At 33.1% G+C, this 16,322-nt stretch overlaps 2 protein-coding genes, 1 long non-coding RNA gene and 1 pseudogene across 3 annotated transcripts; 2 read left to right on the forward strand and 2 right to left on the reverse strand.

Annotated features, from left to right (window-relative positions):
• Nucleotides 1-308: 308 nt before the first annotated feature.
• On the forward strand, nt 309-1,682 carry LOC147937698 (uncharacterized). The gene is made up of 2 exons (XR_015565743.1): nt 309-528; nt 1,312-1,682. It is a non-coding gene; the product is annotated as an uncharacterized LOC147937698 (long non-coding RNA).
• Nucleotides 1,683-7,498: 5,816 nt separating this feature from the next.
• Nucleotides 7,499-9,193, reverse strand: LOC104710393 (uncharacterized). Its single transcript, XM_087464311.1, has one exon. It carries the CDS (start codon nt 9,061-9,063, stop codon nt 7,732-7,734), a length of 1,332 nt encoding a protein of 443 aa, XP_087320437.1. The 5' UTR covers nt 9,064-9,193; the 3' UTR covers nt 7,499-7,731.
• A 1,285-nt stretch (nt 9,194-10,478) lies between these two features.
• Nucleotides 10,479-11,503, forward strand: LOC147937699 (uncharacterized protein At2g29880 pseudogene; annotated as a pseudogene).
• A 3,338-nt stretch (nt 11,504-14,841) lies between these two features.
• On the reverse strand, nt 14,842-16,017 carry LOC147937700 (uncharacterized). Its single transcript, XM_087464313.1, has one exon. It carries the CDS (start codon nt 16,015-16,017, stop codon nt 15,076-15,078), a length of 942 nt encoding a protein of 313 aa, XP_087320439.1. The 3' UTR covers nt 14,842-15,075.
• Nucleotides 16,018-16,322: the final 305 nt, after the last annotated feature.

The following is a 16,322-nucleotide window of genomic DNA, read 5'->3' on the forward strand; positions in this document are numbered from 1 at the left end:
ATATGTGGAGACTCCTAATTTAGTAAACGGTTAATTTGTTGTCATGCCTTTGAATATAATCTTTACAATTTTAAGAATTCTGCTAATGAAAGACAACTGAAAACTGTACATAACATATAAATAGCCAATAACAACTTTCTGTTCATGAATTATGCACTGTCTGTCTTTATTTAGAATCGGGAGATTCTCAAAAATAGCACCAATTTAAGTTTTTGTTCCAAATTTAGCATACATTATCTTAAATTCCAAAACTAGCACATATGCTCTAATTACATATTAAAAGAATAAAATTTTTAATTCTCTTTCCTGGGTAAAGTATAATCACGCATATCTCCTCCACTAACCGACATCGTCTCATTGTTGATTGCTTACAGGAGATCGGAGTTTGATGAAATCGCCGGCGATCTACAAGAGATTGATGACATCCACAGAAGATCGGTGATACCCACATGAGATCAATGACACCCGCAGGAGATCAAAAATTGCCACCGCTTTCACCTCTTTCTCTCTCTCCTCCATCACCATCTGGTTAATTGAAGCGCTTTGTGTTTGAATCCTTCTTCTTATTCTAAAACCTAGCTTGTAAAATTGGACGTTTTTGATTCAGTTGGGGGTTTTAGGTGTTTCATTTGTTTGCTAGTTTGATGAAGTTTAATGGAGTGAAAGTGTTTTTTTTTGTTGTAATTTGAGCTTGTCGGTGAAGGTTAAGATGTGATTGGTACAAATGATTCATGTAGCAAATTGATTGTTGATGGTTGTGTGATTTTTTGCATTAGAGTTTGATTAGTTAGTCTAACTTTCAGGTTGGCTGGTACAAATGATTCGTGTAGCAAAGAGTGTTGTTTGTTGTTTGTGTATTGATGTGTTTCTTTGTCACATTTGAAGATTAAGGAAGCATTGTTGAGAATTCATGAAGACTTTCCTGAAATTATTACCTGATTTCAATTTTTATCGCATGAAATTGGGTTGAAAGTTTCTCTAAGCTACGTGATGTATCTGCAGATGACACAAGATGCAAGTATGCTTTGGATATGTTCCTTTATCTAATTTTACTCTATTTGTTGTTTAGACATATATGATGCTTGAGAAATTTTTTTAGTTTTTTTGGTACTTGTCTGATGTATAACATTCTCACATGTTTTACCCTAATCTTATGTTTTCTTAGATTCTTGATCTCTTTGTTATTATCTTATGCTTTTTTCTGGGATGGTCTTGCACATATTGTTGTTTGTTAATATGTTCTGCTCTTTTTTAGTTTTCATGTATGCTCTAAGATACATAGGTTCTTACTTCCATCTTATGAAAATTCAGGAAGGATTGAACGAAATTCAATAAAGTTTCCTTAAACTTCAGGATGACCTTCATAAAAAGTTTAGGAAGAATTGGAGTTGCAATAACATTCAAAATCAAAGACGAACGGTGCTCATACAAGATTGAAGGCTTCAGTTGCCATATGAGATCGAAGTATCTACAGTTTGATTCTTTGTATTCACATGGTCTTTGTTTTAGCATTATGATTTTGGTTATGAAAGATAGTTTGGATGGTTTTCGCCACAAGACTTGTTTTAAAATATATTCAGGAAGGTTTTGTATTAATTATCTCGATATTTTGGTAGATAGCTATGTTTTCACCAGTAAACATATAAGAAGGATTTGAATGTAACATTCAAGAAGGATTCTCATATATTTATGAATGATTTCTTAAATTTCAGGAAGACCGTCATGATAAGAAAAAAAAGAGCATTAGGAAGGAGCCATTGACGTTTAGGAAGAACTCCTTGAAATTTAGGAAGAAGTCATTGATGTTTCCTAAAACATCATGTTGGATATTTCTATTTGCTACCTTTATTATGAAACATCAATATGTGCACATAATCAAATCATTATACATCACTAATGAAGTAATATGTGATACAATAAAGTAAAACATACAATAAAGTAAAACACATATAAAGAGATTTAAAAACACATTTTTAAAAAATTTAGGAAGGATTCCATAGCTTTTAGGAAGGTGCTCTTGAATTTTAGGAAGACATTCCATAATGACGAACTCAAACTTCCACTCAAGTGTCCATTTTCCCATCTTCATCATCAACTCTTTGCTTTGTTCTTGAAATATTTGTCATCATGTATATCATCAATCACTTGAGTTAGAGCTGAAAACCTTATTCAACAACATGATCAATCCATTAACTCAATTTTTGTTTTAACATTACTTCAAGAGATATCTTATATATCACCCTACATTTAAACTAGTTCTGCAGCACTACCAGATTGATTAACTTTTAAACCCCAAGAAACACTACCAAGTTGATCTATGCTATTAGCAAAACAATTCAAAAACTCATAGCAAGCTAGGTACCTACCAATTCAAATCAGTCCTTCTAATCTCCATCTCCTTACAAGCTTCACTATAACAAACTTATAAAGCTTCAAAGCCTTGATTCATCAGTTTCTTATGCTTATCTTTCCCCATTTCTAAAAAATATGCTCTACACATCATCTGTTTTTGACAAACAAAAAGCTCACTCAAACTTACAATAACATACAAAAAAAAGTTTAAAGATTAGTGTTTTTTGTTAGTTAACTGACTTGCAATGATTTAAAACGGGAAGCAAGAATAAAGAGAGCTTATGAACAAAATTCCAGAGTCCAAAACTCCAATTGATTTGATAACTTATTTGATCCCATTCATCATTGGTAACTCTCTCTCTCTCATGTTCCTTACAACAACAAGTCAGAATTTACAAAGAACAATTTCAACATCTAACAATGAAAGTTCTAAAAACTCAATCCTTACTTCAATCCTTACCTCGATTAACAGATTCGAGAAGAGCGAACAAGATTCTCTCACTGAAGCTCGCCGTCGCTGAGTCCGTTTTCATGGCCGTGAGAATTCGCGGGACTGAAACGACGGTGGCGATAGATTTGATGTATGCAAAAAATCGAGTTCGTCGTCTTCATCAACACCACAATCAAATCGAAATCTATCGGTTCTTCCTTCCAAATCTAACTTTTGTTGTGAAAACCCAAGCTCCAAACACATGCTCCTTCCTCAAAAACAGAGCTTGTGGATTCGTCGGAGATTTTGCGTTAGTACGACCCTAAGCTTCTTGTAAGATTCTGACTTTTTTTTTCTTTTTTGTCATTAATTAATATAATAATTAATTTTAGAAAAATGCTAGTTTTGGAAGAAAAACTTATAATGGTGCTAGTTTAGGGTATTTATCTTTATTTTAAGATTCTTTCGTTCTTTTATAAACTAAAATTGTTAAATATCTATACTATTAAAAGGGAAGCATTATTTGTTCAGTACAAAAAGAAGGGAAAAATTAGGACATGAAATACCTTTCATAATATAACAAACCATATAAAAAGAAAAGGATAGGCAGGTAATTTAATTGCCAAACGGACATGGATCTTAATACAATCCGGTTTTAATCTGTTCGGATCGTGTTATGTCTGTTTGGACTGAGGAAAGTTATCCTAGTTACCAAACTAATGTACCATATACGATTAACTTTCCAATTACTATATTTAAGATACTTGGAATCTTTTAAATTTGGTATAACTGCTGTAATTTTCTGTAAATGCTGGAGTGATTAATGTCCCCATTTAATTACGTACGTGCATTAAGGGACGTAGATTATGGGATTCTTGCATGATTAATATATTTTCTGTATCAATTGCATATCATGATACGATTCCAATACATATGAGTTTAAATATTTTAAGGTTGGTATCAATGTCCCCGTAATCACGCAACTTACCAATTTCTTTAAAATGATCATATATTACAAAACCACTAAACGGAAAACATTTCTTAAAATAGAACAATCATATTAAATAGGGACATAGACTAAGGAACTATTCCAAATTTATGTTCTTCTTTCAATAAAATCGTTAATGATGGATAACTTAATTATCGATAATTAATTACACAAAATTTCAGGAACTTAATACAATTCATGTATGCTCATTTATATGCAAAAGATTTGATTAAAATGTTACCTATATTAACGATAGAAAATTTTACAAAATCTCATGAACTTACCATATTCCAGTTTGATAATTTATTTGCAAAATATATTCTAGGTCTATTCTAAATAAATGGGTCTCGAACTATAAATAGATGGCCATGCGATTATCAGTATAGCGTACAACAATATACTCCATACACATTCGGACCTTTAAAAAAATGGCTGCAAATAATGGAATCACGAGCCTCACCAACATTAAACCTTTCAAAATGACTTGGATCGGAAGATTCAAGTGCGGATTATTTATTCGTGGAGGCAGTATACTAATCTCACCGGAGAAACCTTAGAAATGTTTTAGCAGATGTTGAGGTAAGCTTATATTCATCTATATTAATCATTTATCTATATATTTATAATTGTTTGACACATTGATGATTAGTCTGATTAACCAAGTTACTATGTGATTGCAGGGAACTCTTATCCATGCGACTGTAAAAGAATATCAAATTAACAAGTTCCACAAAATGATCGTGGATGGGGAATGGAGATTTATGGAGAATTTCCAGTTGACTAAATCGATGGGAAAGTTTAAGGCAACAAACCATGTTTTCAAGATGTCTCTCACTAACACAACAATCATCATTTTGTTGTCTATTTTTTATAAAAGATAGTATGATAACTCATGGTATTTGTATTGTACACTGCTATACAAAATGTAGGGAATTAATGAAGTGATCATGAACGTATAATATTAGCAATGATTATGATGTGTAGTGTAACATCCTCAATCTATTTAGAGGATATCACATCACATGCACTTCCACGACATATATTATATAACTATTCTAAATTAATAAGTCATTTCAACAGATATTTCAGAACAAATCCGTTATTCCGAGTTTCCGACTGTTATGTTAAAAGTTATTACGATTATGTTTAACATCATATTTATCAATAGACCATAATCATGCTGAGATTGTAGTGTGAAGAAGTGATTCAACATTTCATTATGGAGGAGGATGTATAATTTTAAAATATTTTCTTAATATATGTCTACTTATTAAAAATGCTTCCATTATCATAATATCTTTTAAGAAGAAAATTAAAATAAAATAAAATAATTTTAGAAAACAACCCCGCACGTACGTGCGGGTCTGAATCTAGTATATTTATATTTAAGTAACTGTAAATTAATGTGTTATGTGTTACCATAGTGCATTACTTAATCTTCTTATAAATGATCGTCTCTATTGTTTTATTGGAAAAAAGATAACCAAGGTTAGATGTGTAATTTGACACTGGTAAATTGAATATTGAGAACTTTGAAATTTGAATTGTTTGCTAGGTACTTTGCTCTCGATCGATTACTTCTAAAAAAACATCACCTATATATCGTTGAGATGTTCTAACCAATGATACTAGGATTTAACCCGTGGTACACCACGGGACAATTATTTAATTTTATTTATAATAATGTTTGATTTTAACGTAATTTAATTTAATAATAAAATTACATATTTTTAATTTTTAGTATTTTTTATATTTAAGTGGTGATACAATTATTCTTAAGGTATTATAACTTTATCAGGATAAAACAATAAAATTATGAAATATAACTGTTTGTATAATGTATAATTAATCAGAATAATATTTTGTATTTATTTAAAATAATACTATTATTGTTTTGTTTAATATATAATTATTTAATTTAACTGATTGTTTATTTTTCAGTGTATACAGTTTAATGTTTGATTTTTTTTTTGGGACAAATATATAGAAAACAAATTTGCTATTAATAAGGAATATAGGTAGAACTAATTAGTTTCTATAAAAAAAATTGATTATGTCATTTTAGCATATTTTACTTATTGTTTTTAGTGCAATTTTGTAGGGATTAAAATTTTAAATAAGCAAAATTAAAAAGGTAAAACCCAAAATGTACTTCAAATATATATATAGATTTAACATAAAATATGCAAATTAAAATATACCACTTCTATAAACAAACACTGAACTCAAATAATAAGAAACTAAAACAAAACGAATTTGATATATATATATATATATATATATATTATATAGACAGACAGAATATATGTGGAATCCAGACCAGGATTTCCAAGAGAAATCATATGGGTCTCTCTATTCGTAATTAACAACAAAATTAGTGTTGTTCTCTCTTTAAGTTTTGATTTTTTTTTTCTATCAAATCTGATATAAGAAAGAAAATTCATAATTTTGTGTTTTAGCTAAGATGATGTCATTCAAGTGGTTACCTTATAAATATTAAAATGTATAAAGTATACAATAAAATTTGAGCAAAATCAGAATACTAAATTCCAATTTTTACAAGACTTTTAAATGCTCAATCTTATTTATCTTAAACTACAATTAATTATTAAAAATAGTCTGTATACCAACAAATTCCAAACAAATTAAGAAAAACTTACAAACAATATACAAAATAATACAACAAAATAGTAACAAAAAAAGGAAAAAAAACAATACTGCAGCGTAGCGCGGGTACTATCCTAGTAAAATAATAAAAAAATATTAAGATCATGATTAAGTTTTTTTCAATGGTTTTTGGATTGCAGTTTTTGGATTTTGGTTTATGGTTTTTAGTTTTCTTATTATTATTTTTTTAATGAAAAAAAAAGTCAAGTTACTTTAGAAAGAGAAAAACTAATGAAGAAATAGATTTTAGGTTTTCTTTTAAAATTGATAAGAAAAAAAAAAAAAAGAACCCTTCACAATCTAGATTTCCTTTTTTTTTAGAAAACCCATTATTCTCAAAATCTTGATTGGCTATAAAGTAAATTTTTGGAGAAACTAAAATCAGAGTCAACTTCAAAATCTACAAGCATTCAAGACCTAATATTTAAGAGAAATTTACTTAGTTTGACACAAATGTAATGAAAAATAAATAGATGAACACCCAAAACACTTTCTGACATGGGTTCTTTAGGCACCATTTGGAGGTTCATACGAAGTCCGATCTTTTTAAAGCGTTAGGGAGAGATATGTTACTTACTGGCTTGAGAATAAGTGGTGGAATTGAAAAGTTAACAGTTGGTTTGTGAGTTATTCAAGCATAGCCGAACATGGTTCTTTTTATGTGCCGTCACCTCAGCTGTTTATATATGTGAGATTCTTTTACTTGAATCCTATTGAATTGTTGGATCTTCGCTACTGGATTGGATCTTAGCTCACTTGTTGGTGATCTCTTCGTTTTGTAAATGTTGCATTTTTCTTGGCACACTAACCATTTTTTTTTGTCTTAAATTATAGATTGTTCTTCACACTTGGGACAACATGTGAGTTCACGAGAAATTGTAACACAGATGTAATCTAGTGCCAAAATAACGATGATAATATTAATATCCTTGAGAGCATTGCAATATCTGAAGCGCCCTTCGTGTCTTCTCTCACAATGTTTTGTTTGTTACTAAGTTTTCGTCCCCCTTATTCACCAATAACAAAACTAACTTGACAAAAGCATCATCGTTGCATAGTGATTTGAAAGAAGAAAAAAAAAAGATTGATACCAAGCCGTTCTAGCTAATTACAAAGACCACAGATTAATTCATATTGAAGTAACAGAATATGAATCATCACGAACAAGCTGAAAACAGAATAAAACCACACTCCAAAAGAAGAAGAAAAAGACCTACATAAAAGTCATCATATACGTCTACCATACGAGTTAAGTCTAGTAGTACCACCAGATAGTGAAAAGAGCAAAGTTTCCTTAAGAGGTGAGATTACCTCCTTCAACCACCTGCAAACGAATAGACAATCCTTTCTCATCCCACGTAGTATCACCAAACACTACTCCATTCCGATCACGAACAATGCACTCACCATGTTCTCCCGATTTGAATGAACAGCCTCTTGAATTCATCTGAGGAACACTCAACACGTTTCTGTTGATCCCACGAGGCACAAAAATCACATTAGCGATCGTCTTCTTCTTCCCACCTTTCATCACAACTTTCACATCACCAATTCCTTCTGCCATGACCACCGTCCCATCAACCAAACCAACCTTAGCTTTGTGTGTTCTGTCTAGTGTCGTGAAAAGCTTCTCATACGGAGTCATATGGATCGTAGCATGCCCATATATCATCCACTGATCCTCCTCGTATGTGAAATCACTCAACTCCGACTTCGCCAACAGTACATAATCAACTAACATTTCTTCTCCCTCATCAGTAGTCTGACTCTCATCAGCTTCTGTCCCCGCAGGTTTCACGTTCCTTCTGAAACAGAAACCTCCTTGATACACATATTCTCCACGTTGAATGTAACTACCTCCTCTCAAACTAACTCCACCACTCATGTCCCCTGCCTTAGGATTGGAATAAAAACATTCTTCTTCGTCATGACCGTCCTTGTTGCACACGCCACACCACTTACTAGACTCGTATCTAAGCCTATTTAGCTTCAACATTAGACGAAAATTATCCTCCGAGAACGAATCATAGGAACGAAAAAACTCAACAAGCTTCTTAAGATTCATATCAAGCGTCTTCATATCAATGAGTTCTCCCAAAAGAGGAAGAGCATCACTGTATGATGAACCAGATAGCGACGCTAACACTTTCTTAACAACCTCATCATCAGACTTCTCAATTTTCAAAAGACGCAACTGTTCTACCACTTCCGTAACCCTATCGGAGTATGAATCGATCGATTCGCCTTCATTCATGCTAAGTTCTTCGAATTGTTCCTCTAACCTAACAAGTTTCGCTTCTTCGTTACCTTTTTCGAGTGTATCCCAAAGCTCCTTGGCCGATGATGAAGCCGAGATGGTTTTCCTGAAGGCCGAATCTGTGAGTGAAGCTTGTATGATCTTGAGCGCTTTGATGTCTCTCATCACACGATTCCTCCAGTGAGCGAGATCTTCGACCTTAATCGTCGCCGCTAACTCTGGAATCTTCGTCGGATCCGGTGGGACTCCGTTTTCGACAACGTCCCAAAGTCCTTTCTCCACAAGTGTTGTTTTCGCTGTAGGAGCCCACATTTCATAGTTCAGTTCATCGGAGACACCGTCTTGTGTTTTCGCCGCCACCGCCACCATAGTTGTAACCGTCAGGATTTTGTTTAACACTTGGAAATGAGAATAGGGATTCACACTGACCACAACGCTTTCTATTTAGGGGGTGTTATTGAATAATGGATTTTAAAAGATTTTGATGTATTTTGGAATTCAGTGTTATTCAATTAGGTATTTGAAAAAGTACATTAAAATCTGCTCTGCTGTTATTGGATTTAACATTTGTTGGATGATTTTAAGTCACTTGTAAAATCACTGTTATTCTATTTCCAATGGATTTTGTTTCACTTTAGATTTTAACGTATTTTACATCTAAAACAGGAACAAAGACAATCCTAACAATTTGAAAGTATTTCATATCTCTCACACTTCTCGTAAGTATCTCTCCCGATCGATAAAATCTGGTCATTTCGTCATTGTCGTCATCATCGTCATCATCTTCGTCTTCGTCGTCATCATGGTCAGTCATTGTCGTCGTCATCACCGTCATCATCGTCGTTATCACCATCATCACCGTCGTCATCACTGTCGTTATCACCATCGTCATCACTGTCATCATCGTCGTCATCGTCATCACCGTCAGTTGAACTTGCCATCCTCAGTTCATCGACGGTATGGGAGATCATTGGAACTCTGCATCAGTTCATCGACCGTATCATTTAAGAATATGTATAGATCATTGATTAAGAATACATATAGATCACTAATCATTGGAGCTCTGCATCAACTTTAATATAGAAAGCGTACGTCGATGTTCCAGATAAGCATCGCCACCACATTCTTATCTTGAGCTTAATTAAAATCTTAAATTTTGTAACAAATAGTTGACCACCGTATTTGATAAAAATATTATATTATATATGCATTTTTTTTAGATTCTCTGTTTTGATTACAAACGATCTTGTTGTTCTCTATCCTTCCACTTGTTGAACCTTCTTCACTATCTTGATGCCACTAAATTAGCTAACCTCATTCCACTCGTTGAACTTGGTGCCACTAACTTAGCCAACCTCATTCCACTAACTAAATCCTCTTAACGAAATTGGTGCCATTAAATTAGACAACTTCTTTAGAAGTCTATATAACACCGTAAGAGAAAAGAAGATCAAAAAAATAGGTGCGCTACTGCAATCTTAAGTAATTGTTCTCGTATATCTTTTTTTAATAGTTATTAATCTATGGCAATTTTCTATCACACTTTGATACATTTTTCCTGTGTGTCTTGTAGGTTACACTGCTATCTTGTTCAGCCTCATTGGGTTTCACGTGTAAGTTCATCTTTTGTATTTTTCTGAAATTATTAGTTATCATACATAATCTAGACGTATTCTTAAATGATACTTGATATTAAAGTTTATAGGTTTTTAGAATTTATGTTTACATTTGATAAATGTTATTTTACTAGATGTATAATGGGATGTCATTTTACTAAAAGCATAATGGGAGATCCGCAACCACAAGGAAAGAAAAAAGGACCATATGAAACGTGGAATGCACGAGAAACAAAAATGTTGATCAGACTCCTCACAGAGGGTATCAACCAAGGTTGGCGTGATACAAGTGGTTGTATAAGCAAGATGACAGTGGAGAAAAAGATTCTGCCTGCTTTGAATTCTGCACTTCAGTGTGAGAAAACTTATAACAACTATCAAAGTAAATGGAAGAATTTGAAAAATCGCTATAATAGCATGCTAGAGCTGATTCGGTTTAGTTCTGGATTTGGGTGGGATCCCGTAACTAAAAAGTTTACAGCTCCCAACCATGTGTGGGATGATTACGAAAAGGTAACTGAGTTTTTAAAGTTTTATAATAGTTTATTTTAATAATTAGTAATATTATATATTTTTCTTTATAGGCACATCCAAGACAAAAAAGCATGCGTGATGAAACATTTGAAGACTATGAAGATTTACAGCTAATATTTGATGTTGGATTAGCAACGGAAAAAAATGCTGTTGGCTTAGGAGATGATACTGACACGGAAACTTTTGGAGTTAAAGATAATGCACCATGCGAGTTATATTCAAGTCTATTTGGACATTTAGATGGATCTCAAGCATCAGGGTCGAGAGATTCAAGTATGCCACAAAGCAAAGGGGGGCAGAGAGATAAACAAAATCCTAAAAAAAGAGCTAAAAGTGGAGATGGTGAAGACTCTGGCAATTCGAATCCAAGCATGGATAGTATCCGTATGGAAAAGACGTTCACTGAAATGATTGAGGTAAGCAATCAAGTTGTTAGCTTGATACAACAACGAGAGGAAAGACAACAAAGAGAAGCCAACTCCAGAGAAGCTGAGAAGAAAAAGAACAATTTATGGGAAGCTATTAAAGAAATTTCTGATTTGGAGGAAAATGATCGTTATGATACATTGAATGAAATTCTTAAGTCGGGGATGAAAGAAGTGTTCATCAGCATGTCTATTGAAGAACGTATGTGTTGGATAAGATGCAACGTGTATTGATGTTTTTTTTTGTATTGTTTCCTTTTTTCCTAAAAATTGTTTGCTTCATTTGAAATCTACATTTTGTTGTTTAAAAAAAATTTATTGGGTAAATCTGTTCTCAATGAGCTTGAATCGGTATCATAGATCACTGTAAATCTTTAACTGAGGATCAAGGTGATTTCCAGAACTTTACATGCTCATACGAAAAAATAACAAAAAAGAAAAGACAGGTTCCAATGTTAAATGGAGATTCCATTAATCTTATGTGTGGCTCACAGTAAGATTCCCACTTTGGTTATAATTATTGTTTAAAATAGTACGAAGACTTAAGAAAAGAAGAGATCCAATAGACTTTCAAACTTTGAGCCACATGTAATTTATAAATAACTCACACCTTTCATAATTCAATGTCGATTATTTGATAACGTAGCTGCTTTTTTATACCGTAGTCAAGGTACTTTAATACTATACATTAATGTTAATTTCATTTTTACCATTATATTATTAAATCGATTTTATTGAACTGGTCAAGTTCTATCTTATTTGAGTTTACCTCAAATCTTTACTCTAGATTTTCTCCAACAAATATTCAACATAGATTTATTATATTCTATTTTCTGTTTTGATTACAAAATATAATTTCAAAATTTTATATTACGTCAAAAGAAAAAAACCAGATCATTTTTATCAGAAGTTTCATCTTCCTTCTCCTCTCAAATTGGCTTCTCATCGACTTTAGTTTTTTCCTTCGACTGTTTCACATGTAAGTTCGTTTTCTGCAGTTTTTTTTTTTGAAACTCTTAATTACTTAAATAAATAAAAAATATTTCATACATGACTAATATAAACTATTTGTTTCCTGTACAAAGGTTGTCGGACGAAGAAGAAATCGAAATTGCAAGAGAGCAACTCGAGGATGAAGATTTGGATACAGAGATAATGCATTTGTTGGTGACGTTAATAGGGTTAGCACAAGTCTTCATTGCACATCAATATTTAAAACAGAAAGATTACATCGAGTATCCAATCCGACGACCTATCACAAGAATTGGATACGATTATATGTGCAATGTGTTACGAGAAGATAACGATCATTTTCGGGAGTTATATCGTATGTTTCCAGACGTGTTTCTGAAGCTATGTCAGCTTATACGAGATATGACGCATTTAAAAGATACAAGATTCATCTGTGTTGAAGAAATGGTTGCCACCTTTCTAATCACTGTTGGCCATAATTCAAGGTATGGTCACACTAGAGATAGTTTTGGAAGATCAAAATTTGCTACAAGTACAAATTTTCATAAGGTTTTAAAGGAAATAAATACAATTGCTCCGAGTTTGATGGCCAAGTCTAACCTTATGGTAGCTTCAAAAATAAGAGAGAGTACAAGATTTTATCCTTATTTCAAGGTATGTATATGTAGTCTATATATATATATTTTTTTTTTGTTTACTATTGTGTTCTTTAAAACTAATATCTCAGTCCTATATTTTCTTTAGAATTGTTTGGGAGCAATTGATGGTACACACATACCTGCTATGGTATCTAACAATATCGCTCCAAGCTACCGTAATCGAAAAGGAGTAATATCGCAGAATGTATTGGCTGTTTGCAACTTTGATATGGAATTCATATACGTTCTTAGTGGATGGGAAGGTTCAGCACACGATTCAAAAGTATTATATGATGCTTTAACAAGAAGGACTAATAGATTTGTGGTTCCACAAGGTAATTCTTATATTTTATGATAAACTAATAATTTTATGTATCATATGATAAGCTAATAATTACATGTTATAAATTTTCTCTCAGGAAAATTTTACTTAGCTGATTGTGGATTTGCGAATAGACGTAAATTTTTGGCTCCTTTTCGAGCTACTAAGTATCACCTCCAAGATTTTACTGGCCAAGGTTGCGATCCGGAAACTCCTCATGAGTTGTTCAATCATCGTCATTCATCTTTACGAAACGTGATTGAGCGAATTTTTGGAGTTTTCAAATCACGGTTTACTATATTTAAAACTGCTCCTCCGTTTTCTTATAAAACACAGACAGAATTAGTGTTGGCTTGTGCAGCCTTACACAATTTTCTACGCAAGCATTGTCGGTCAGATGAATTTCCTGTACTTGAAGAAGAATTTGGAGTTATTGATGAAGAAAACATGGAAGACAACACTCCATTAGATGGTTCTCAAAATAATGAAGAAGTTTTTGAGACTCAAGATCAAGAAAGAGAAAGTGCTAATATATGGAGAGAAGCAATGGCTCAGCAAATGTGGAGGGATGCAACTAGCTAATAATGAAAGCTAGAAGTGAGAATAATGATTTATGCAGTTTTAAGTATTTATTTTATTATGAATTTACTTTTTAATGTAAGGTTTTAATCATTTTATAGTTTAATTTTATATTTTAACAGTTGCAAAATTATTTAAAACACAAAAAGTAACCATGAGTGACGTAAAATTATTAAAACCAAATTAAAATGTTATCATTACTAGCTAATATATGGAAAGACATGTTTTTGATAAGGTAACGTAACGTTTTAATTTGGTTTTCACTTACAACACAATTTATAGATAAGTAATTTTTTTTTATTTACCTTAAAAAAAAAAGTCCACTAGTAAAGGACTTTCAAATCCATCAGTTATGCTTTTCAAATTCACTTATAATGACATCAAATCCTCGTCTAATGTTTTAGAAATCCATTGTACTTTAAAATCCACTAATAATTCAAATCCATTAAAATCCTCCATCCAATAACACCCCCTTAGTATTTATACAGTGATGTTAATCCAAATCGTTAACCCTAAAGGTGTAGATATTTCTAATTTAAGATCGCTTTTTGGTTCGGTTTAGTGCAATTGGAGAACCGAACCAAAATCCATATAGTAGACCGATTTGGTTGGAGTTGTTTAACTTTGCTTGTAAAACTAGCCTAGTTTTCTAGAGGTATGGATGGACTAGTGGTACTGTCGTAGTTGTTAAAATCTAGAGGACTAGATGTGTTTGTGTGTGTAAGTAAATCTACTATTATGAGTGTGTGTAACAGTGTAAGAGTAGGTAAAATATGAATGCAAAGTATGAATGCAGTTTTTATTCATCTCTCTTAAATCATTTTATCAAACTTGAGAATCAAAATTACTGATTATAAAAAACACACATAGAAGAAAAGTTGAGCATAAAGACACGGAAGTCGGAACAAAAAAAAAAGTGGGCTCAACATTTAAAAAATATAAACTTTTCAGTCCTAAACTCGAGTGAGTTTTGTTGATCATGGTTTAAAATTGTGATTAGAACTAACCACAATCGTTTGGTTATAACTAGAATTCGTCCACGTTTGCACCATTAACAAAACTTGACAAAAGCATTGCATAGTGAATAAACATAATTAAATAGGTTTTTGGAAACAACATTAATGCCAAAAGCCGTCCAAGATTAAAAAAGACCACACAGACTATTCATACTGCAGTACCAGAATATGAATAGAAACGAACAAACTGAAAACAGAATAACACCAAACTTAAAATAAAAAACACATACGTCCACCTTACAAGTTAGGTCCACTACCAAAGTGAACACAGTAGGCTCATTAAGAGGTGAGATTACCTTCAATCACCTTCAAACGCAGAGCAGGACCTCTCTCATCGCACACAGTATCCCCAAACACTGCCCCAGTCCGGCCAAGAAAAATGCATTCGTTTGGTTTTGTTATCGTCGAATAGCCTCTTGCTAGCATCACATCAATACTCTGCACGTTTCTGTTCAACTCGGGAACGTAAAGCACATTCTTGATCGTCTTCTTCTTCCCATCCTTCATCATGATCTTCACATCTCCACTTCCTTCAACCTTGAGAACCTTCCCGTTTGCCAATCCAACCTTAGCCTTGTCCGTTCGGTCTAAAGTGGTGAAGTACTTCACATACGGAGTCATATGATTCGTGGTACCATTAGCGTATATCATCCACATATCCTCATCATAACTGAATCTACCAGAGAAAACGTCGTCCTCTGCTATCATAAGGTAATCAGCTCTGATTTCTTCTTCTTCCTTGTCAGCTTCTGTGGCGGCCACTTGTTCTTGCTGAATCTTTCTCTTGCAGTCTCTTGCATAGTGCCCTCTTTCTCCACATTGAAAGCACTCGCCTTTCCTCGGCTTACCTCGCCCTGCCCTAACCCTAGAGTTGAAATAACACTCTTCTAGGTTGTGATTGTTCTTCTTGCACAAGTCACACCACTTCCGACCAGGCTTCGAGTTGTTAAGACACATATCTTTCAACATTAGAAGAACAAACTCCTCAGCAACAGAATCATATATATCAAAAAACTCAACAAGACTCTCAAGAGGCACGTTCTCCATCACTTCCACGTTCTCTTCCAGAATTGGAGCTACGACACTATACGGTCTCGCTAGCGAACTCAACACCTTCTTGTTAACCTCATACTTAGATTTCTCACAGTTCAAACGACGAAACTGTTCAAGGACTTTCTCAACTCTATATAAGTATAGTTCAAGTGTTTCTCCTTCGACCATACTAAGTTGTTCGAACTCCTTGTCTAATCTACTTAGTATCCCTCCGTGGTTACCTTTGAGCAGATCCCAAACATCTTTGGCAGAAGAAGCACAAAGAGTCTTCTTAAAAGCAGAGTTTGGAAGAGAAGATTGCAATACCTGGAGTGCTATCGTGTCTTTCACCACGAGATCTCTCCATTTCGAAAGTTCTTTCGGTTGAATCGTCGCCGCTACTTGTGGAATCTTTGTCTGATAAAGAAAAATGCAAATCCTTCGATTGATCAACAAATCACAAATCAATTGAACCGTCGTTCTTAAAACGAGAA

This window comes from Camelina sativa, chromosome 9, assembly GCF_030686135.1.
Source record: "Camelina sativa cultivar CO46 ecotype springtype chromosome 9, ASM3068613v1".
Classification (NCBI taxonomy): domain Eukaryota; kingdom Viridiplantae; phylum Streptophyta; class Magnoliopsida; order Brassicales; family Brassicaceae; genus Camelina; species Camelina sativa.

Bases quoted from the DNA above. Each gene is read 5' to 3' on its own strand.
- LOC147937700 (XM_087464313.1), bottom strand. From the start codon at position 16,017: ATGGTCGAAGGAGAAACACTTGAACTATACTTATATAGAGTTGAGAAA.
- LOC104710393 (XM_087464311.1), bottom strand. From the start codon at position 9,063: ATGGTGGCGGTGGCGGCGAAAACACAAGACGGTGTCTCCGATGAACTG.